Source organism: Neopsephotus bourkii, unplaced genomic scaffold, assembly GCF_033783945.1.
Source record: "Neopsephotus bourkii isolate Nb327-2 ecotype Australia unplaced genomic scaffold, CSIRO-AGI_Nbou_v1 NB_1574, whole genome shotgun sequence".
Lineage (NCBI taxonomy): Eukaryota > Metazoa > Chordata > Aves > Psittaciformes > Psittacidae > Neopsephotus > Neopsephotus bourkii.
In genome coordinates this window covers 1584688-1608738 of record NW_026902050.1, presented here as the reverse complement: position 1 = coordinate 1608738, position 24051 = coordinate 1584688, and the positions used below count along the sequence as shown (strand labels likewise).

The window sequence follows — 24051 nt, the reverse complement described above, 5'->3', positions numbered from 1 at the left end:
TAGTGTTTCTGGATCTCTTTTCCAGTATTGGGTGCTGATGTCTTTGATTCTTGGGAACACTTTTTGTATTTTAAAGACATATTTTACAATATGTTCACTTTAACAACTAGAACGATTAGGAAGTCTAAATGGTATCATACTGATGCATTTTATCATCCTACTTTTGCTGGCCCAGTGAAGGCACCATGGGTTTTCTTCCCTGCCTGTTAACCCAACTATTTGTGACTGCTATACAGAAGCATGCTTGAAGTATTTGTAACTGTTTAAGTTATATTAATAATTTCTCTTGTGGGCATCTTTGCTAAATTGCGCTGAAAATTAGGTTAAGAAATTTAGTATCTCCTTAAAGCACAGAGTTATGAATAAAATAGGCAAATGAGCTAAATTATTATGAACTGTGCTTGTGTTCATCACAGAGGGGGTTGCATTCAGAATAGGCCTTCTGTACAAAAAGGCTGCTCCTCCATCTTCTGAACCTTTCCCCAAGAGGGTCAGAACCACCACAGGAGAGGCCTGGCGCTGAATGCATTTCTTATTAATCTTGCCCTTGCAGTGTTAAGCAATTGGTTCTAGGACTATGTATCAGTCTCCTCATCTGTATGTGTATGTAGGCCACACTGCAAGCATCAGAGGAGATTAACATGGAGAGGTTAATCTAGACAGTGGGAAGGGCACAGGAAGGATCCAAATTCGGAAGGACTTCAGAGGTGCCAGGTTGTTTTTTTGCACTTCAGACAACAAAAGGATGACCAATTCCAGGTCGTCTGGACAGCCAAGAATCAAAGCCATAAGGTTTTGTTTGAGAAGAAGGTCTAGGGGGGTCATTATCCTTCTTTGTTTTTGAAGTTCCAAACTTGAAATAGCAATTAATTCACTTAAACTCAGCTGTTGTCTTACAGGTGCTAGTAGGTGTTAAAGCTAACAGCCTGGCCAAAGTGCAGTCAAGTAGCTGTGTAACTTACGTCCTGAAAGCACCTCTGCTGGGTGGACAGACTGTCTTAGAGGACGCACACAGTTGTGTATTTCGTGCATGTTTTCAATACAAGTTGGTGAAGATGCGTGTGCATAGTGATTCATGGTGGCACAGAGCCATGGTTCCTCTGGTAGCTGGGTGCTGAGCTGAGAAATGGCAGTCAGTAGAGCAAGACAGCATTAAATGGCTTTTATCTAAACAAAGTGTTACTGGCTGCTGCAGTTCGTTGACTAATGGGAAATGAAAAGAGCTGCACAAATGAGTGTTGCTCTCTAAAAGCTACTCTAAAAGTCATGGCGGCTTTTACCAGACCTGTTGTCAACAGAGTTTGTTCCCTTTCTGAGGAACAGAAGCCTTCCCAGGCCTTCTCTAAAACCTTGAAAGTCAAACTGCTTCAGCTATGTCAGAGTTTGCTGTTAGATTTCAGGAGATGCATGTACTGAACCACCTGTAGAATGCCTGGGCTTCACTGTTCTGAAAGCCTTTATTTCTTGTTTTGGTTTTATTCATTGACAGTTCATGACAATACTTAGTATGTGGTGTAAAAAAAAAAAACACAACACAAAAGTGACCATCAGCTCTGTCAGATGAAGTCGGATTGAATCTACTTTTGCTTCCTGAGCCCAAACACGTAGGGAATACACAGAAATCAAAATGAGGATTTCTTTATACAGCCTTGTCTTACCCCTAGCACTGGGGTGTAGCTGTTTATCTAAGTCTGTAAGTGGTGCTAAAGAAGTAACAGCCTCTCATTGGTGCCTCAGATATTTTGCAATTTCCCAGTCTTAATGTTTTTGCAAGTGTAGGGCAATGTGAAGAGAGATAGGCTTTTTTTCCCCACTTTGTGGTCATCACGAGGTGACGTGTGCCAAGGTAAGCAAGATAAATTGTTGAACAAAGTGCACCTGCAATTGAATGCTGCTGATTTTCACTGAAGAGCAGGCTGGGGAGAGCACGCTTGCAGAAGCCGTGGTCTCAGGGGGTTTTGAAGGCTCGAAAAAAGCACAAATCCCAAAATTTTCACCATGAAGTGCACTAGAAGTGTCTTCTGTCTTCTCTTCTTTCATGCTGGTAAGTGCCCTCCAAAAACTGTTGCTGTCTTTGGGGTTGCCTTCTATGTGATGTGAGAGAGCAGAGGGAAACTGGAACTGTTTCAGAACCAATCTCATATGGCCAGGAAAAGAAATTGAAAGAATGAATAGTAAAAATAGAAAAGGAGTAGAAAAAGTCTATTGGATACCATGTACGTGTCTTGACTCGTTGGTTTTAAATGTTGCATTTACTCAGCACTTAAACTACTTCTTTTGGTTCAGTGGTGTCTGCTTCTTACAATTGTGAACAGTTCTATGACATGTATTTTGTAAAAATAGAAATAATTACCTTATTCCACTTGTGTGCTGTGTGGTGCATTGGCTCTCTCCTGTCACTCCCAAATTCTAATGGTGAATGCTTTTACTGTCACCGGCAGTGTAGATGCTCTTTCTGAAGCACTCAGAAGTTCTCCAAAAAGAATTTTTCCTAGTTCATGCTTCCCCCCCCGCCAATGGTTTCTGTTGAAATTCCTTCCCAGTGTATTTATTAGTGGCCATTTGATGTTAGGCAATTTGTACTGTTACTTTCAGTAATGGAGTTCTTTGGATGTTTGCCACTGTTAAAGTTGTGTGTGAGTTTAGGACCTCCAGTGTATTTCAGAAGGAAGTTGCCAGCTCCTGTCATTTCACGCTATATGTACATCACATATACAGAAGGGTCTGTGGGTTCAGAGACTGATCTGCTGTTTCAAGATGTTCTTGCTTGGCAATAGAAAGAGAAGCTGACTAGAGGCTTTGTGCTCAAACCCTTTTCAATTGGGTTGACTTTTAAGGAGGGACACAGGAAATTGCCCAGGATGAAAACAACAGTTCAACAGTTTAGGAAAGGGTAAATTAATTGCCTCTTTCAGATGAGTGAGGAAAAATGCAACAGATTCATGCTGTTTCACTATTTTGGCTGAAATGCAGAGGTTTGATTCATGTTTCAGGTGTACATGGATAATGATTTCTTCATAACAATTCATGTAGTATCGTGTGTGTTTAAAACCAGAATGCTGAAGCCAAAGAATGTCTCTTACTGGGATACTGAGACCCCAATTTTCATTTGCTTGTGTTTAGAAGGAAAAGCCAAGGTTCTTCCTCCTGCCCCAAGAAATTAATGGTGAAAATTTCACTAAGGTGGATGAGGCAGATGTTGTTTCCATGAGGTGCCTTCTTGCCATGACCCTGTTGTACCTTTCTTTTTTCTAACCTTCTTGGTTGTCAGATTTCCTGTAACTCAGAGGCGGGCAGTTGTTTCTCCCTCTACTGGCACATGCTGCCATGAAAGCTTCCTGTAAGCTTTCCAAGCCTGACCTGATGTTTGTTGACAGCAGTAGAGTTGGCTCTGAGTTGCAGTGGAACAGCAAGCCAAAGCCTCTGTTCCAGTATCAGGTGCAAAACAAGTACATGACAACTCACAGTAGGCTCCAAATTGAAGTTGTAGAAAAGCAATGGAACGTGCTGCCCTCTGCTTACAAAAATGATCTGTTGCCTGTTTGTCAGCATAAACCATGCTTTCATATTTATTTTGGGTACAGCTGCCCTGTTTGTGCATATCCTTAAAAAAGTAACCAAGTGTTTGTGGCTTTGGCACATAAAAGGATAGTGTTTGGGCCTGCTGAAAGACACCCTTCTTCACTGATGAATGAAATCTCCACTACTAAACTTGAGTCTTTCATGGAACCACCCTCCCATTTTGTGACTGTGAAAATGGCCTCTTATAAAAGTGTTTTGAAGGGGCAAGTTTACTTTTCTGTGTTTTGTAATAGGCAAGGCTCTTGAGCACCTAAGATCGCTTTCTTTATTCAGACCAGAAAGGGCTGGGGCAGGATGCCAGGTACTAACTACTAGTGCTTGAGACAGTTTGACCAGTCTCTTTGCTTTTCTAGCATACCATTTTAAATAATCATTTCAAATACTTTTGAGTCAAGAAAAGATGATGTATTCTGCAAGGTTTAAGAAAGGTCCGGACACCCTGACCTGTTCCACAGTACCCGTATTGCTTATGCTAGAAACAAATGTCATGGGGTTTCAGTATCTGAGTATAAGCCTATTCTATTTCTAGTCCAAAAAACTTCATGTTAATCTGGATGAAAGTGGGAATTGTCTCTAAAGACTCAGAGTTGAAAGAGCCCTGCTTTCTTTGTGTTTTGGGTGGAGGAATGGAATGAAAGTTTGGCTATTCAGGAACCTTTAAAATGTAAGCTCTGTAACGAAGGCACTGATGTGTTTTTTTTAATGTTTTCTCTTGATGTTGTTTTTCGCAGCTCTCAGCCTGGAACGTGTCCGGTGGTGCACTGTTTCTAAGCAAGAACTTTCCAAGTGTAATGACATGAGTAAGGCCTTTGGCAGGGCTGGCATCCTTCCGCCTCTAGAGTGTACAGAGGGGGGGTCAGCTGCTAACTGTACCCAGATGATCAAGGTGAGTTGTGAGTGACCACAGTGTCATTGATTTAATTCCTTATGTGCCTCACAATAATTGAGTGGTGATGTACACAGCTCTGCAGTAAGTGTCTCATGATCCAGGCAGCTCACCATACGCTTCCTGGCATTCATGTCTGTGAAAAATCAAAGTATAGGTTCTGAAAAAGTCATAAAGGTGCACATATGAACCTGAATGTCAGAAAGGACCCATTTCATCTCTTTGGCTAGTGGCATATGGCCAGTTGTTAGGAGCACAGCAAAAGCCTTAAATATTTCCTCCCAGATGCTAATCTTTAGTTTAGGAATTGTGTCAGATGTATTTAGCAGATATTTAGGAAGGGATGAAGCTATAAGGTGCAGGCAGTAGTTAAAGCTGTGCTGCTGAGCCTGTATGTAGATTGTATTTCGATAAACTCTGTATCAAACTCCCATTTCAGGGTCCCATCATGGAAATTGCTGTATATACAGATGAGTGTAAGGCCAAATCAAACCTCCCAATACCAGAGTACAAGAGAAGACAAACCAACAATATGAGTGAGCAGAGGGCACGGAAACCCAGCTGTATTAATTCAGCTGCCCAGCACATGCTCAGTTTCCAAACAGAGCACAGCTCTGGGGAAGGTTTTAAAGACTGCGAATGTGTGGCTTTGCAAAATGATGTATGGAAAATAATTCCCTGGGAGGCGACAGGTGGATATTGGAGGAAATATGGAGGCAGCCATGGCTGTCTCCACTGGCTGTGTGGGAGCAGAGGAGGATGGTTGGCTGTGCTATTCTTTGTGTCCTGTGTACAAATGCCCCAAAATCAGGGTTTTGTGGAAAAGATGCAGCCTGTCAAGGACAAGAGGTTCAGAACCAGAAATGAGGCCCAGCAGAGTAGTTTGAAGGGAGAGGAGACAAGTGGTTTTGTGTCCAGAAAAAGGAACGAATTCCTGCAATTGGAATCTTGTAAATTTTTGTCAACGGAAGCAGAAGGGTTGTCTGACTACTTAAGGCTACCTTGTTGCCTCTTGAGAAATACTGTTCTTGGGTGAGGGAATCAAGACTGTATTGGAGAATGTTAGGAGCAGATATAAATACATGTGTGGGTCTTGCCTCACGATTAGACAGGAAATAATTTCTGATGTCAGATCTCCCTAAAGCTGCTGATGGCCACATTCCGTAGGAGGACCTGTTAGACTCTGCAGAGAGGTTGTTAAAAGGGGCTGATGAGTGTCTTCTTCTGACATCCAGTGCACGCAGAACTGCATTTCTAAGTCACTGCAAGCAGCAGGCACATACCTGAAACCTTGAATTCCTGTAAAACTTGATTAGCTGAACTCAGAAACCTGCAGGCAGATAGCGTAAATAGCTTTCTGATAACATGAATCTTCACTGTAAGGCTTCAGATGAGGCTTTGTCCTTGTGACCTCTTTTTTTCTTGTGCTAATAATCTGCTAAATGTTTAAGCTGGCCTACTCTGTGTAGGATTGTGAGGAACCCGAGTCTGCTTCCACACTGAACTCTGCTCCTTGAGGCCAAAAAGGGAATGTGACGCAGTGGCTGAAGAGGCAGAAATACGCTGTTTTATAACTGCATAACTTGGACTTGGTCCTGTGAATGTGTTAGCACATGGATAAAGTAAAAAATCTTTTTATTTGAAGGTGTTTAAAATTTGAGAAATGTCTAAATATTAACCTAGGGAGCCTGGCAATATTTAATGTGACCAGAGCTGTTCTTCAGCAGGTCTGTCAGTACTTCTGTAGGTAATTCTCAAATGTTGTGAGACAGAAATGAAGTCCCTTTGAAAATAATTAACAGGGTATTACCGTGGCACATAAACTTGCAAAACCCCCACCAAATTGTATATGGAATAATCCTGTGCTTTTCTGAAATGTATTGGCAAATGCTTGCTACAAGGAAAAAATAAAATACCCACACATGCTGATACGCAACCTCAGCAGTGATTGTATGCATCTGCAAGAGAAGTCTGTAGCCTGTGAACTACTTCACATTAAATACAACAGGCGTTGTTTCTTTCTTGTGCTGTTGTTTATACACAAGCTATTGATAGGCTCTTCTGCTAAACAGAGCTCAAAGGCTCAGCCTTCCAATCTGACATTGGAAATATGTCCACATAAAACAGTCCTTGTCTTCTGTGTCCAGCCTTTCCCATTTTATCTGCTCTGTTCCTGATCCACCACCAGTTCTAGAAGCCCGTTTTATTCTGAGGGTAAAGTCCTTTTAACTCCCACCTCCTCTTCTTCTTCTCACTGTCAGGTGTGTTTTCTGAACAACTGGCCATATTTGATTCCTAAACTTTTGTCCTGTGCTCTGACTCTCACTGATGGAATATCAGACCTGGTTATTCGAGAAGGATTGTGAATGCTCTTTAAGATGCAAATATCTCCCAACACAACTCCTGTCCAGGTTCCTTTGGAGCTTTGTTCAGCTCTTATGAAAGAGAAGCAACTCTTAAGGAAATCTGTTGTTTCAGCTAATTAATAAACATCTTTTTATTTCTCCTTTGAACCAAATATGCAAAATATTTCAAATTACATGGGAACTTCAAATCTGATTTAGGTGCTAACATCAGTGTAATTACCTGTGCTCTCACATGATCCCTTAGAAAAATTTCCAGCTTTTTATGTGGCTCAACCTCTGGGAAATTGCTGTGTTACATTGGGCAGCATAGTCTTAGCCCTGTGCAAACCAAGGCTCAGCAAACTGCCAAGATACGGAGAAACTAATCACCCCTCCAGTGCTGAACCAGAGGTTAAGCAAACTGATAAGAAACTTGGGGTTAGCATAGCAATGCAAAATGACAAGCTGCTGATTATTTTCTTGGCCATATCTTGTCTCTGTGCAAGTTGCCCTCTCCTGACTTCCGCTAGGTTCAGTACACAGAGTGAGTCAGGCTCAGCTGGTCAGAGCTGTGTTCTAGCAGTTCTCTAGTCCTTGATGCCATGGGAAGCTCCATCCTGTGCTGTCCAGAGCTATCTTGCATCTGTAGCAGGATTCCAGCCAGCTTGGTGTTACAGTCAGCTGAAAAGATACAATATTGTTGGACACTTTCCCAGAAGTGGGTGCCCCAGATTTGTACTCCCTCACTTTGGGGAGGTATTTTAGATGATCTCCTCCTCCAAAATGCACTGTCATCTGCCCCCGCTCTCCCACATGTGTGGCTGTTTGTCTGCCAAGGTACAAGCCAGCATGCTTTAGGGTTGCTTTTGCGTGAGTATACTTTGGCATTCAGATTTTGCAGCCCCAGAAGACATTACTTCAGACTATCTGTGTATAACTTCAAAATGTATTTATTTAGGTCTTCAAGCTTTGGGGTACTAGCTGTAGAAATAAATGAAACTCCTAACTAAGGGGCTTTAAGATTCAACACCAAGTTGCAGGATCCATTTCTAATATTCCTTTGGACTATGAAGACTAGTGAGGCCATCAGAGTCCAGGGCCCGTTTCTGCCTTATTTTTGAAGGAAGGTGGCTTTGAAGTTCTAAAATCCCTCATGGTGATTGTTCTTTGGAAATATGAATGCCCTTAAAAGAACTTTTTGGATAAAAGAAAACTCAGAAATGCAGATTAAGGAGTGACTTCTCCTGAATTCATGGGTGTCCAGCCTCTGGCTGTTGAAAAATATGGATAGGTAAGCTTCAGCATGTGTTCTGCCCTTGTGTCTGCACAGGATCATTTGGCAGATGCAGTGACACTGAATGGTCGTTTGATTTACCAGGCTGGAAAGGAGCATGGTCTGAAACCTGTGGTTGGGGAAGTATATGATCAAGGTATGTTCTAAATAATTTTTAGATGACTTAATATGAGCTTTTATCCATTTTTACTGTTTCCATTTTATTTTGGGGTCCTCCTCTTGAAGGCTCTGAACAGTAGGTAATGGTCAGGTTTCCTCTTGGATGTTCCTGCCCATAACAGAAGGTGTGGCGGAAACAAGATGCAGGGCTGTGGCAGCGTCTGTACTGAAATAATTACGTCAAAGTAACCATTCCTGTAATAGGCTTGTTGGGTTGTCCTTTGTTTTGGCTTTTTTTTTGGTATTGTCTTGCTGCTTACTGTCTTCTCTGTTCCATACTTTGCAGATAAATTAATGAATTGCAAAGCATAAATTGTTATTAGGTTTATCTGGCAATCCCATAAATTAGAATTGCTACATTCATTTTTAGTAGTGTATATGGTTATCTGCTGGAAGAAAGGAAGTGATCAGTTCTGCCCCTTATCTGGGTGTCCTTAAGCTTTGAATTCTCTTCAAGAGAGACAGTAATTAAGTGGTGACTTGTCATCCTGACTAAGGACTCAGTATCATCAACCTGTTTGTGTAGTTCAGAGCTGGAAGATGTGCCTCATAACTTTCAGAGACCCAAGGCAAGGAGCAGCTCTGGAAGCAGTCTGCAGGCAGTGGTGTCCCACCACTGCTGTGTGATGGAGCTGGATTTGATTTGCAGCTCGGTCTCACTGTCACCTGGCCAAGATATCCTCAGCGAGCCTGTTGGCTCTGCAGCAATTGTTAGCCATATCGTGACCCTGGTGAGGGAACCGCAGTTCAGTTTCTGAAAACCAAGCAGGTCTCATGATCCAGAAGCTGGCTATCTCCATGAGTCAGGTTCTGAGCTAACAGTATCTCACTGAAATGCTGCTGTGAGGCTACTGCATTCTTCTCTTTCTTCCTGTGCAGAGATTGGAACTTCCTATTATGCTGTGGCTGCGGTAAGGAAGAGCTCCAACATCACCATCAACAGCTTGAAGGGTGTCAGATCATGTCACACAGGCATCAACAGAACTGCAGGCTGGAATGTGCCAGTGGGTTATCTAATTGACAGTGGGCGCCTGGCAGCAATGGGATGTGACCTTCCAACAGGTAGGAATTACAGGGCAAGGACCTGTTCTTCAGCAATACATTTCTATATGGTGGACAGAAATGCGTGGTTGTAGCGTCTGTCTGTTCCTTCGGTTTGATGCTCCTTGTGGAATGGAATAGGCTTAATATCATTCTGATGAAGTCTGCAGGTTCTTTTCTTTTAGACTTGGAAACAATCTTTTAAGAACAAAATGTCTCACCCCTTCTAAATGTTTTTACAGATGTACTGAGTGGTTGTGTTAAAATGAGATAGTAGGATCTTGTTTTTCATTGCAAAATTTTCTCATTCGAATTTCCCATTTAGCTGTAAGTGACTATTTCAGTGCAAGCTGTGTTCCTGGAGCAAATGGTGCAAACTATCCCACATCCCTCTGTCAGCTCTGCAAAGGGGACTTGACTGGGCAGAACAAGTGTGAACAGAATTCCCAAGAGCAGTACTACGACTACAGTGGGGCTTTCAGGTAAAAATCATGGCTCTATCAAAATTTTTATCACTATGCTCTATCCATTGCCATCATGTGCAGGCCCCCCCACTGACACAGAATTGAAGCCAGAGAACTTCCAGCTGATCTTGTTAGAAAATCTGCTATTGCGTTAGGACAGCCATGCTTTAAACCTAGAGACTGAACAAATGTAATTCTAACCCCATGATTCCAGGTATTAATACCTGAGTATTAAGACCAAATTAATATTTAGCATCTGTAGTGGGCAGGGAAATCCCATTGCTGTTTGCTTTGGCCAGCAGCTGGGGACACAAGTCTGAGCATTGGGGTTTTTTTTTTCAGCAGGCTGTATCTTTCCCAATAAAACCTGATGATCCTTTGAGTCTGAGTGCTGAATTGCCACCCTACTCAGCTATTTCAGTCATCTCACCTCAGTTGCACTGAATTACCGAGTTGCTCTGCCATCTGTTTTTGCATGCTAATCTTTCCCTTATGTCTGTGTGCTGTGTTGCAGCTCCCACTCCCTAAGTAATAGCATTAACTGAGCAAGGACAGAATCTGCTCATGTGAAACACTTGCTCCTCTCTGCATGTTCCCCAGAGGATTGTGTCACTGCCTTAGACAGACAACTATCCTGGACAAAGAAGGTCATAGTGTTTGTTGCAGGCAGCACTGAGCATGTTGTCCCTGTTCACCAAATGACAGTGATAGTTTACTTCATGCTCTGACAGCCACTAGTCTCTGCCTTGAGCAAAACTCTCAGCACAGGGAAGTAGGTCAGTGTCTGATGGAGTGCAGCATGAGGCCCTCTGGCTGTTAGCCATCAGTGTCCAGTGCACGGGAGCTGTGCTTTGAAATGCATCTTTGTGGTTGGATTTCTACCTATTAGGTGTTTGGCTGAAGGTGCTGGAGAAGTTGCTTTTGTGAAGCACAGCACAGTGCCTGAAAATACAGACGGTGAGTAATCCAGAAGCTTGCTAAATAATGGCTTCAAGGTCTGAAGTACAGTGTCTGTAATGACAGTATAATGTCAAATGACTGATTTATTTGAATTGAGGAATCAGCAAAAAATGCTCTAATAGCGAAAACAGATGTACCTACGGATTTGTGCACAAAGAAATAGAGGAGTCCATGTGAATTTATTTATTTTAAATTCTTGATAGTTTTAGTAAAGGTTAGAGGTGGAATCTTGAGCTGCTTCTGGAAAGAACTTGCTGCACTAAACTCTTACTTTTATGCCGACCTTGGCTGTTACACTGCTCCTGCCTACCCAGGGAGTTCAGCAGAGACTAGCAGAAAGTTAACAAGATGTGGCCTGTCCTATCTGGCAATTTCTGAAATCTGCCTTCAGCATAGCAGCACTTTAATATCATAGAATCAGAATAGTTAGGGTTGGAAAGGACCTTAAGATCATCTAGTTCCAAGGCTCTGTCCATTATGGGCCTATCTGACCAACGTTTACAGGAGGGAGGGGAACAACCAAAAGTATGTTACATGCAGTCCTAGACTTAGGGATGCTCTTGATAGTGCTGCAGACCCAGTACAGTTCAGTGCAGTCTCACAAGTGTTACGCTGTTTATTGTCTTATCACAGATACAAGACTAAAGGACTATGTAGATGTATGGGATATATTTTGCAGTTGGGAATAGTTCAGCAACACTCAGAGATGTGTGTTCTGCTCCAGATGTGCATGGGGTGCTTAGAGCAGACATGGGGCCTTATGTCTGTTCCATAACCACGTTATGTCTGATTTCAGGAAGAAGTCTGTCTTCATGGGCCCAGCGGCTTCGCTCCCAGGACTTCCAGCTTCTGTGCCGCAATGGCAACACAGCCGATGTGACAGAGTGGAGGACCTGCCACTTGGCCCGAGTCCCAGCTCGCGCCGTGGTTGTGCGGCCTGACACGGAGGGGACAGTCATTTTCCATCTCCTGAACCAGGGACAAGTAGGACACCATTTTTTCAGCAGTGCGTTGCATTTTAGAGAGGTTCTCCCACCCATTGAGCTGTGAATTGAAAACAGGATTATCTGGGCACCTTCAGCTCTGTGGGGTTTGAAGGGGGATGCAAGTGTCACATGTCCTATGTAGAGAGATTTCTGACAGGTCTTTTTTTTTTTTTCTTTCATTGTTTCATTACAGCAAAGATTTAATGGGGTGGGCACCCAGTTTCAGATGTTTGACTCTGCAGCCTATGGTGCACAGAATCTTCTGTTCAAAGACTCCACCACAGAGCTTGTTGCAATCACAGATCAGAATTACCAGGCCTGGCTGGGTGACGACTATCTTCATGCCATGCAAGCTCTGAGCTGCGACCCCAACAGTACGTTGTCTTTAGATTCCTATTCATAACCAAGAATAAAGGTAGCTGATAACAGAGACTATCTTTATTCTGCTTTATTTTCTTCTGACTCTTGGGGTGTTATGGCATGATGCCAGTCTAATCTTTGAGCTTGGAGAAAGGACATCTTTTGACCTAGAAATATCACATTGCAGAATCCTGTGCAAATTGGCCCACTTTGTGTTACAAGAGGCACACATTTTCTGCCCTTTCTGGTGTATGAGGGACATTAATCTGGTATGATGCCACTGCTACCTGGTACTCTGTTTCCTAGCTGCAAACAAGGGGTAATAGAAATATGTTGCTGTGTAAATCCTCAGCTAGTCTATAAAGAATGTATGAATGGGAGATAATTTCCTCCAGAAGCTGATCCTCGGTTGCTCTTTACTGGAGTGTTATGGTCTTTTATACTATCAGAAGAATGTAGAAATTACTTGATGTGTATTCTGGCAAAGTCAGAAACACAGGTTGTAAGAATCCATGCCTTGAAAAGCTTAATAATCCTGACAGCTGAGCTTCCCAGACTGCTCTGTGCTGTGACAGAGCCCCTCCTCTCCTGACATGTCTCTTCTGGGCATTGCTCCATGACTGTCAGGTATGAGCAAGCCTATGTTCAGGGTGGGGTTTTGCTGCACTCAGCTAACACATTCTGGCTGCACTTAAATGAGCATAGTCGTTCTAGTTCTTTTGCTATGGACAGGTTTGAAGTGTGGACATACCACTAATTTGGAGAGCTCTGTGGTTCCTAATCAGATGTGTGAGCTGGAGAGAAACAGAAGTAAACATTTTTAATAACATATAAGGTGTATATGCAACAGTGGACAGTATCCTTGTGTGTCTACTACAAAGAAAGTGAACTGTAGTATTTGCTTCTCTGTGCAGCATTGCCAGAAAGCCTGAACTGGTGTGTTGTATCCACTGAGGAGATTTGGAAATGTGGTGAAATGGCTGTTGCCTTTAAGAAAAAGAATTTGAAACCAGCAATTCAGTGTATTTCAGCCAACACTAAGGAAGAGTGCATGGAGCTGATCCAGGTAGGCTGCTACAGTCCTTGTGCAGTAAACCAGATGAATGCAAGGTGCTCTCTGCTGGGTGGGTAGGATCACAAATATGTGCACTTAGGTGACCAGTATAAATACTGGATTTCAAGGAGGTTATCTGTACTTCACATGACATGGGTGGGCCTAGACTTTGGTGATCTTCAGTTGTGAGGAGGGCATTGTTGCAAATGTAGCTCAAGCCTGTATGTATTATATCTCCTGTCCCCATTTCACTGATGATGCTTTATGCAGGTTTTAGGGGGTTTATTTAGCAGCATATTGGCTTTTTGTTGTCAGACTTGTCCTTTAAGATGCAGTGGGTGTGATGCTGGAGGTGTTACTGTAGCAGGGAACATATCTGCTGTTTTTTCACAGAAATCCTAAATTCTACTTTATTTTTCAGAAAAAGGAAAGTGATGCTGTAGTTCTTGGTGGAGCTGATATTTACACAGCTGGGAAGATACACGGCCTTGTACCAGCTGCCGGAGAAAGTTACTCTGGTAAGAAGGTCAGGAAATAAAAATATAGACTGTATTTTTCCAGGTTGTTTGAAAACAGCTCTAAAAGCACAGCCTCTGTTCCCAAGCCCTGCCAGAAAAGCTGTTTACAAAGGAAATGAGAATTATTATCCTCACAGCATGGATAGAGGAGGAAATAAATATGGGAGAGGTTCCTACAGGGAGTTTGTGACAACTTTTATCTCTCCTGCTGCAGGACCAGGTTGAATCTTTGGGAGTTTTGAGTCTTAAACCTCTTTGTCTTTTCAGTTCTGAAGAAAAACCCTTACAATGGGAAAAAATAGTGTTCACAAAATCAAAATATTTTTAGCAGAAATATGTCATTTACACACTAGATTCTAGTTAGAAACAAATTCTTCCTGTCAATGTGCCTGCTTTAAAGTCACCAATGACAAAAGGGCTTGTGTTGCTAAGGCAGAATGTCAATATGCTTCAAAACTTGTGGAAATTGTAATGTAAGCTTGAAGTTTTCACATAAATATAACTTCTTCAAGCAGTTTTCCTAAGTTGCTAATGACCCAAATGTTTTTCAGAGGTATGTATTTATAAAAGCTGGTATTAACATTAACACTTCAAGTTTGTCTCTAGATAATTCAGTTCAAGTGCACAGCAGTACTAGTATATAGGCTATAAGTGAATGCAACACTGTGAAGTAGTAGAAATGAAAAGTAATTACGTGTACATTCATACTTCCTGACTAGCTGATTGTTGGTGCAATTGAAGTTGGCACAGATAAGTGTAATGGATCTGTAGATGATCATTAAGCATTGGGAATGGTTAGGGGAAGCTGTAATGTGTTTTGTTTTTTTCTGCAAGCTGATGACAACAGCAATGCATACTATGCTGTGGCATTAGTGAAACGAAATCTGACCAATGCATTCACCATCAGTGACCTGAAAGGGAAGAAGTCCTGCCACACAGGAGTGGGGAGAACTGCCGGGTGGAATATCCCCATTGGTATACTAATTAAGAGGGGTATTATTAAGACCAGAGACTGCAATATTCCTCAAGGTAAGACAACAGTACTATCTATCAAGAATCCACTAACAGTCTAATGACAAACTGGCATTAGGGAAGTAATTTTAATATTTCATAGCTCTATATTAAGCTTATCTGTTTGTGAAGGGATGTTGGGTTTTTAACGTAACAGTTTGAAGTTTTAAGTTTGCCACCAGAGTGGACTCATGGAGGGGTCATTCTGAGAATGTTGTATCTGACATGGAAGGATTCCTTCCCTTTATCACAAAATCATTGGCTAATTTAAGTTGGAAGGGACCTTTGGAGGTCATCTAGTCCAGTCAACTTCTCAAGAGGAGGTCTAGTTAGATCAGATTGCTCAGGCCGGTCTGGGAAGGTTCTGAGTAACAATTAGAATGGAGATTACACACAACTTCTCTGGACCCCTGTCTCAGTGTTCAACCTTCCTCGGTATGAAGAAATTCTTTATTCTAATTGAACAGAATTTTCCTTCTTGTAACTTTGGTCTGTTGCTTTTCACCCTTTTGTTCTGCATCTCTGAGAAGCATCTGGCTCTGTCTTCTTGAAAAACCCACTATGTAAATGATGACAGCAATACACTATTAGTTGTCTTACCTCAAGGCTGACCAAACCCAGCTGTCAGCCTGGTGTAACTGCTGAGTCGTGTTCTCCAGCTCTCTGAGCATCCTACTCTCCTTCCACCGTACTTGCTCTAGAATGTCAGTGTCTTTCTAACACCCTCTAGGTGATACTTCCAGCTCTGCGATATCATTGCAGTATATGATGCGTCCCTGTCCTGAATATTACTGTGTTTATTTTCAACCTGGTTTTAGTAATGGAGCAGTGTAGCTCAACAAGAAAAAGATCTACAACCACAGATTGTAGATGTTAATTTTCGTTGTCTATTTCCTATCTCCCAGGAAGTTCTTTGGTTTCATTACATAATAATCTAAACAGTGCTTTAAAAATATTTTAGAAGCTGTAGTTTGTGTAGGCAAACTGCAAACAAAGGCTGCTGTAACTCATGTTTCTAGTGTTCTACTGAAACCTGCATTGATTATAACTTCATGGCAGTGTAACTAGCTTTCTAATGAAGAGCTCATGCTTTTCGCTCATTATATTGGTTTGGCTTTCTTTTCCTAGCTGTGAGTGAGTTTTTCTCTGCCAGCTGTGTGCCTTCAGCTGAGCAGGACAGTTACCCATCAAAACTCTGTCAACTATGTATTGGAGATGGTAGTGGAAACAATAAATGCAGTGCAAGTAGCCAAGAGCGTTACTACAGCTACAGTGGAGCCTTCAGGTAATTAATATGTACGGTTGTTATTTAGTCTGTCAGCTTGTCAAAATGCAAGGAGGATCTATTTTCAATCCCAGTCAGCAACAAGTGGTTATCATTGCTACAGTGGGTGGCACGTGCTGTAAATTAAGTGGGACGTGTGTCCCCAGATGTCTTCAGCAATACAGGTATGTCATAAGGCATTAGATCACATTAAAGGCTTTTGCCAGCTTCCTGGCCCACAGCCAACCAGATGACCAACAACCAAATCCATATGTCTGTTTACAAAGCAGCAGGCACCCACCTAGTGAGGACCAAGCAGATTGTCATGAGTCTCCAGTCTTGCTTTAACCTAGTGTGACAGACAGTCTGCCACTCTGAGTGATGAGGTCATGCGTAAAGAGCTTTAGCAGGGAAGCAGGCAAATAGAAACCAGAATCTGACTGCTTTAAGTCCATGACAAGAGTGATGGGGAGCCAGGAGGTGGGTCTTCCCTACCCATTACTCATTGGTGCCTGTATGTGAAGGCAGGTTTTCAAACAGAACAAGCAGCTATGGCCAATGTCCAAATATCAAATCCTCTTCAAAACATTTGTTAAAGGTACAGGGGGAAATAGTATAAAATAAAATAAATGCTTTGTGTAACGGTTGGACATGTGTATACAGGACCTTACCCAAGGACTATGAAACTCTTAAGATATGGAAGAAGCACTTCCTTTTCCTGACCTGCACCTCTGAAGGTCACAGTGCATGTAACAGCTGGCAGCAAGCTGTCTTCTTCCTGCAGGGTAGGAGACTTCAGCAGCAGCTGCCTGGCAAATATGGAAGTGCTAGACATAGATGACTACTTTTTACAGATCTATTTAGTTGTGTCCAGCTGCTGTGCTGGGGCACATGCCTTGCAGGCAAACTCCAGATCCTCTGCTGTACTTCACAGATTAACAGAGCTAGCTACCAGTCATCAACTCAAAAGGCAACAAGGGCTGGTTTTGCTTATTCACTTAGGGTCCTGCATTTGTTTGCAGGAATGTATGTAAAAAAAAAAAATTGAATTCTAAACCTGTCAGTTACTAAGAAAAAGAAAATGCAGTTCACATGAAAACACTTTAAATTACATTTTTTCACCTTATTTCCTGCAGGTGCTTGGCACAGGACTCTGGGGATGTGGCCTTCGTGAAGCACTCGACAGTGTTTGAGAACACAGATGGTACTTAGTTCTACCTATCTCTTTATTATAATTCAGTTATTTTTCTTGAGTTTCTTTGCTCTAAAGCATTCAGCGAGTGACAGTGGCCAATTTATTTTTCTCAGGTAAAAACACTGATAGTTGGGCCCAAAACTTGAAGTCCAGCGATTTCCAGTTACTGTGTCCAAATGGTGCCCGTGCTGAAGTCACCCAGTTTGCTGAGTGTCATCTGGCTCAGGTACCAGCTCAGGCTGTTATGGTTCACCCAGACACCAGCGTTTTTGCCCTATATGGACTACTGGACAAAGCCCAGGTATTAACAACCCATTTATTCTATGGGGGAGTTATATATGGTCTAAGACAGATCAAGGATAAAGACAACAGGACTATACTGCCATATTATGACCCCTGCATCATGGCACTGGCAGCATCTGCACTGCACAGAGCCCTTTTGTTTGAGTGGGATGGAGAAGGTAAAATACAGCCCATGTAATTCTTGTAGTAAAACCACCCTGCTGCACAAGGGATTTATTTTGTTTTTTTGCCCAGCCACTGGTTTCAGTAGTTAATTTTCATGGAGCTGGACATGTTTTCCCAAACTGCATGACTTTGAAATCTACAAGAAATTGAGTACATGCTAACACTTCTTCCATCCTGGAATTTTCCTAGGACTGCAACAGAATGTTGCTGGGTATGCTTAAGCTGCAGCCATGTACAGGGTAAACCATTTAGTAATATCATGCCTGGCTGCCACAGCTAGGTTCCTGTCAGTACTGAAGTTAACCAGTTTAAAAGCAATACTGAGTATCTCCATGTTATGCTTCAGTAATTTCCGTAACTCCTGTGCAGCCAAACCATCTATTACACAATACTTAGATTTTTTGTTGTTTTGGTGGTTTTTTTAATACAGCCCCTTCCAGATACTAACTGAAAAAAAACACCACAAAATCACAAATGCTGTTCTTGCCATTGCCAGTGGCAGAATTCTGTGTTAATCTACTGGAGCGTCTAAAAGCAAACGCATAAGAGAGATCCTGCAATTGTGAATGAATATTTCAACTACAGAACAGTTCCTGTCATCTTTCATGTTGTCTGAGGGGAATGTAGCACCTTGTGTTGCTTGCAAAATGGTGAAATTTTTGCTTCGTTTTCAGGTCTACTTTGGAAATAGCAGCAATGGAAATGGATTCAAAATGTTTGATTCTTCAGCTTTTCAAGGAAGAAACTTGATCTTTATGGATTCTGCTGTTGCGATCGTGCCAGTAGGAGAGAGGAGGACATATGCAGAATGGCTGGGGAGTGAATATATTGAGTCCCTTGAAGGGATGCAAACACCACAGTGCTCTGGAGCAAGTAATAAGATAAGACAATACCTACTCATGGCTACTGTCATTCCCCTACTTATTTTATGTCAGACACAATGCTCAGACTAGCGTGGTCCAAATAGTAACCACCCAGACCACCTCTGCCCTACCACCTTTTGTTCATAGCAGCCATTTGGATAATACATTGTGCTGACATTCGAATGCCTCTTCCTGCCTCTTTGCAGGGCACATGCTAACAGCACTTGCTCATCAGGGGAGTGGGCTGGGGCTGGAAGCTGCCCCTGTCTGCGTGGATGGCGTGGGATTTGGGCAGAGGCCAGCAATGCAGCGTCAGCACAGTTTACAAGACCAGTCAAAAACTGGGGCATCTCTGCCTTTTTTGCTCATGTTGAAGCATCCCTGGCTGGAGGATTTCCAGGTGGTGGTAGATGAATACCAAGTTTCTGGCCTGTTGAAAAATTTCTGCATCTTGGAGAGCTTTATCAAAAATCTTGTCTAGTGAATTCCGTCTGGCCTCTTGGCTGGTTATGTTCAGACTCCTACATCCCTGCTTATCCTATCCTACCCTTGCTGCGGGCAGCAGTTCCTCCTGAACTCTGCTGCCAGAAGAGGTGAGTGCCCAGATGACAGGCTCTGGACAGAGACAACCTGCAGTCCAGAATATGGCTTTAGCAACAGGCAAGGCCCCCTACCATCCAGCAGAAGAATGTAGGGGGAATCTTTAAAGTCAGTGGATGACAAGGCCACAGATTCTTGGAGGGGACTACCTACTGGCAGAGAAAAGAACAAAGCCAAATGTGTGCATCCACTGAGCGTGCTCACTTTTCTCAACCAATACTCACTGCTTGGGAGAGATGCCTATGACCTTCAGTTTGATGCAGTCTCCATCAAGAAACTTGTATTTGTCCTCCTTCTGTCCACATGGTGCCCGTGCATGAAATTTGTATTTCACTGTCAGTGAAAACAGTTCACGTTCTGATTAACAGTTTCTGTATCTACTGGCTTGTGGCATTCAGGTTTTATCCCTAGCTGCAATAACAACAGCTGTTGCTGTGTTGCTGGCAGGCAGCATTCTTCTGACTTACAGCTACTACCCCATGATCCTGGGATCAAAAGACATTCCGTGTAATAAAAAACTTATAGAACCAGATGATAATAATAATGTAAATAAGCGAAATTAACAAATAAACATGAAAATTACAGTTCATCCAGACTTCAGCCTAAACTCCTCTTTTTTCTCACTGCTCTGGGAAGGCCCTCGGCTGATGCAGGGCACAGCTCGGCCGCCCCGGTGGTGGGTTTGGATGCGGGGCTGTGCCGCAGCCCCAGACCCCGGTTACTGCCAGATTCTCACCCGGCTGTGACTGCTGCCGTTTCCCGCTCATGTTTTCGGCCGCTCCTGCATGGGTTGATGTTCAGGACGCACTGCCCCGCCGCCGCACCTGCGGGGAGGAGAGTGTTGCGCATGCGCGGGGTGGCCGCTGCGGCGCCTCAGCTAGAGCGCGCGCGCACCCCCTGGCGGCGGTGGCTCAGTCTCAGTGTCGCCTCAGCCCGGCATGGGGGCCAGGGAGCTGTGGGCGCTCCTCGCGGCGCTGCGGGCGGGCTGGTGCCTGCTGCCGCAGGCCGGCTACCTGCACCCCGACGAGTTCTTCCAGTCGCCCGAGGTGATGGCAGGTGAGGCGGCGGGCGGGGCTGGGGCGGGGCGCTGGGCCGCGGGCTGCAGCGGCAGGGACGGTTCCGCCCGCTCCGCTCCGGTCGGCCGTGGCGCGGGGTGGCGCCGGCCACCGGGTGGGGGTGCGTGGCCCCCGGCAGCCCTACAGCGGGGCTCCGCGGAACAGCGGAATGCACGGGCGCCTACTCGGCTCGTACCGGTGCTGGGACACGGCCCTTCCTCTGCGGCAAACCTCCCGCCTCCGCTACAGCGCGGCCCCTGCGGCAGGGCAGCGGCGGGTCTGCCGTTTGGGGGTGGTGCTTCTGCCGTGCGCTGCCCAAGGCAAGCGGCGCCAGGAGCCCTTCCACCCCAACGGGCTTACCTTCTGTTCTTGAAAAACTGTACAAACCAGTCGTACCCTCCTAAACGTTTCAAGGTTGACTCCTGGCTCAGAAGTTCAGGGCCTTCTCGGCATCATGATGTCTTTCAGCATACTGAGTTTTGTCCTTAATGCTGAATTACTAAATAAAATTTATTATGTATCTATGTATTTTATTTCTTTTTCTTCCTTTATAGGGGATATTTTAAACCTACAAGTCTATTACCCTTGGGAGTTCCTTTCCAGTTCTCCTTGCAGGACAGTTGTTTTCCCGCTAATGACTTCTGGCATTACCTACTGGGTGATCAAGTCTTTGCAGCAGCTGGGCATATGTTCAAGTTGCATCAACAGCTACACCCTTCTTGTATCACCTCGCCTTCTCTTTACAATCTTTTCTTTCATACTTGACTATAGTGTTTATCGATTAGCTCCTTCCTGGGAAGCGGATCGGTGGAAAGCACTGGTGCTTCTTGCTGGATCATATGTCACTCTGGTATTTTATACAAGAACCTTTACCAACACACTCGAAGGACTTCTCTTTGCTCTTCTGATGGTATTGGTTTCCTCAAGAAAGCCTGACAGCAGCTTAGTGGAGCCTACACACAGCCCTCTCATAGGTATTGTAACAACTGCTGGGTTTTTCAACAGGCCAACGTTCTTGGCATTTGCTCTAATGCCCCTGCTTTACTGGGCAGGTTTCATTATTGACTCTCAAAGGAGCATTAAAAGTGCCATAAACCACTTTTCGAAGCTTGTCCTATGTGCATGTTTTACTGCTGTTGTTTTCATAACAGCTGACACCTTCTATTTCACCACTGTGGGCTTAGACAACCTCTATAACATTAAGAATAACAGTCTATTTGATGTAATAGGTCAACTAAATGAGAAAATGATAGTAACCCCTTTCAATTTTCTCAGTTACAATCTTAATCCTCAGAATCTTGCACTGCACGGAAGTCACCCACGAGTTACACATTTTACAGTCAATGGAATGATGCTCTTTGGGATCTTGCATGTTCTGGCCATTGGTGCTGGTTGTAAAATGTTAAAGCAATATATCTGTCAGTTAATACGGGTCAAATCACATTACCATGGGTCATCCGGGCTCTTAGTGCATTCCAAGGGCAAGCCAACATTACTGCTGTTTTATTTTGTTCCTCTGGCATTTCTCTCTCTATTCAGTCACCAAGAACCTCGGTTTCTTATTCCTCTCATCTTGCCGTTAGTCCTGTTCAGCACGTCACAGAACAGAGCTATGAAGTGGAAATACATCATTGTTATTTTCAATATGCTCGGGGCTTTGCTGTTTGGGTGCTTACACCAGGGAGGACTGATACCATGTTTGTTTCGCTTGGAGCAACTCGTGCATTCTCCAGAGTCCTCAAGCCATCCAAGGCACTACACTCTACTTTTTGCTCACACCTACATGCCTCCTCGATCTCTGCTTAATATCAAGAAGAGAGACACACATATAGAAGTCATTGATATGGCTGGGTCTGAAGAAGAAACCCTCTGCCAGACAGTAGAGCAGCGAGCAAATGATTTTACCTGCAATGACTGTCATGTTTTTGTTGTAATCCCTGGTACTATCAGGGCCACAATTACAAAATGTGGCGTCTCATTCTTGAATGAGACTTTGATATTTCCACACTTATCAATGGAAGACCCACCACACATACCCTTCCTATTAAGCAGAAATTGGAGAAGTCAGTTAGGACTATACATCCTTCAGCTAGGCAGAAATCAGCAGAGCCTTTAGATTTCAGGAAAACAAGGTTTTAGTCTGTGACTTCACGGGTGCTCCCCAAAGGTGCTGCAAGACCTTCTTCTTTACAGACCCACTTTCAGCATGAATAGTGGCATTTGGAGCCCCCCGTCGGGTCTCTTTATTCATGCCCTTCCCTTACCCACAGAGCCAGTTCCTGATAGAACCTGCTAAAAACTTGAGTTTCCCAGCCTCTGTGGTATTTCATGTGAACTTACGTCATTCTCCTGTTAGAAGGGACTGAAATCAGAACCCACCAAAACTGTGACTCAAGCTTAGCACTTTCCATGTGAGATTCTTGAAAGTTCTCATAATCTGACTGAAGGTTTATGAACTGTGTGTTTTTTACTGATAGCAGGTATTAACTTAGCTGCCAGAGGTCACAAGTCTAGAGAAAAGCCAGTCTGTCTCACAAAGGTTTTATTTTTAGGCTCTTAAGAGTCCCCACTCAGTCATTAGATCAGGCTGCAGCAACAGTGTAAGCACCAGCACTCCAATACAGGCTTGGGTGGTTCTGTCTTGAAGAATCCCCAGCACTGATCTGACAGAATCTGATTTAGAACATGGAAGGTGCTTCAGCCTAAGTACTTGTGCTAAATCCTAAAATCCAAGCTTTGCCTGCTTGATGTTTCTTGCTGCACTTCCATTCTTGTAGATATGCTACACATGTACTGCAAGGAGCAGCTTGAGAGTCCTGCATTCTGATGGATTAAGCCCATCTGTTGTTTAGCTACTGCAGGCAGGGTAGTCCTCCCCATGCGTGCTGCTGCTGCACATCCCGTAGCTTTCCCTGCTCCATCGCGGCTCCAACACAGTCGATAGTGCAGGGCAGGCCCTGCAGTGAGCTGGTTCAAGGAGCTGCATGAACAGAAAACAGGCCACTCAGAGGGATTTGATCCTTTGTATGCATTTGACGAGATGGATCTCCAAACTGGCTAGAGATACCCCAGTTCTGCTGCAGGGGAGCATGTGAGGATCCAAGGGAGGTACCACAAGCCCTGTGCCCCCCTCCCCTTTAGAAACTGCTCCCCATTAAATCAGCTTATGAGAATGACAGATGACTTCCTGGCTCTCTACTGGAGAGCAGTCTGATTTGGAAGTGTGATACAAATAACTGAGCTTCAGCTGGGAACAATGTTTATGTTTAATAGTATAGTACTACTAACAATGTTCAGGTTTGTCTGTGTGAACTTCTGGATCAGAAACATCCCAACACAGAGGGAAATAAGAATTTGGCATGTACTTTGTAGGTCAAGCCTCTCTCTGTGAATGAATCTTACAATGGAATTCTCTCTGCTCACAAAGGTAGTAATGCTTGTTGCAGTTCTTCATCCACACAGCTTTATATAAGGGCTTATGAGCCAGTTTTTCAACAGACAATAATAATACAGGTTGACTTCAGGCTCTAAAGGGAAGCAAGGAGAAATCCCATTGAAGGATTTACCTTTATCTTCCAAACTACACATACCTCTAAGTTTTTAAGGAAGGTAACTCTCTCTTGTAAAGCATTTTGTGTTGTCTCCCTTACATGTTCATCCCACATCCTTCATCCCTCATCCTTCATCCCTCATTATTGGCAGGCCTGTAAATTAAAGGTGTGTGTTTCTGAGGGTGGGGGGTAACAGGTAAATGTATCTTTGTACTGGTGACTCCTGAAGTAGTGAAAGTAGTTGTGAAAACATTGTGACGCCAAATGTATTTTTCATGTTAATTTCCTTTTTGTTCTTGTACGCTGGGATGACAGCATGTGCCACAGCTGGTACTCCATTTCCTGCTTACTGTTTTCAGGTTTCTTTAACAGCTTAAGACTTATGACCTCTGGTC

The 24051-nt window shown here is 43.6% G+C and overlaps 2 protein-coding genes across 2 annotated transcripts; both read left to right on the top strand.

Moving 5' to 3' along the window:
- Positions 1-1546: 1546 nt before the first annotated feature.
- On the top strand, positions 1547-19639 carry MELTF (melanotransferrin). The gene is made up of 15 exons (XM_061371482.1): positions 1547-2044; positions 4314-4468; positions 8144-8243; positions 9146-9328; positions 9633-9789; positions 10661-10728; positions 11528-11715; positions 11911-12091; positions 12992-13143; positions 13553-13649; positions 14484-14678; positions 15789-15945; positions 17061-17128; positions 17233-17420; positions 18262-19639. Exons 1-15 carry the CDS (start codon positions 1999-2001, stop codon positions 18538-18540), a joined length of 2214 nt encoding a protein of 737 aa, XP_061227466.1. The 5' UTR covers positions 1547-1998; the 3' UTR covers positions 18541-19639.
- A 298-nt stretch (positions 19640-19937) lies between these two features.
- Positions 19938-22298, top strand: PIGZ (phosphatidylinositol glycan anchor biosynthesis class Z). Its single transcript, XM_061371420.1, has 2 exons — positions 19938-20106; positions 20660-22298. The coding sequence occupies exons 1-2, from the start codon at positions 19989-19991 to the stop codon at positions 22219-22221; spliced, it is 1680 nt and encodes a 559-aa protein (XP_061227404.1). The 5' UTR covers positions 19938-19988; the 3' UTR covers positions 22222-22298.
- Positions 22299-24051: the final 1753 nt, after the last annotated feature.

Bases quoted from the DNA above. Each gene is read 5' to 3' on its own strand.
- MELTF (XM_061371482.1), top strand. From the start codon at position 1,999: ATGAAGTGCACTAGAAGTGTCTTCTGTCTTCTCTTCTTTCATGCTG. The intron at 10,729-11,527 runs GTGAGTAATCCA...GTCTGATTTCAG, and splicing joins AGTGCCTGAAAATACAGACG to GAAGAAGTCTGTCTTCATGG. The intron at 17,421-18,261 runs GTATTAACAACC...CTTCGTTTTCAG, and splicing joins GACTACTGGACAAAGCCCAG to GTCTACTTTGGAAATAGCAG.
- PIGZ (XM_061371420.1), top strand. From the start codon at position 19,989: ATGGGGGCCAGGGAGCTGTGGGCGCTCCTCGCGGCGCTGCGGGCGGGC. The intron at 20,107-20,659 runs GTGAGGCGGCGG...CTTCCTTTATAG, and splicing joins GTCGCCCGAGGTGATGGCAG to GGGATATTTTAAACCTACAA.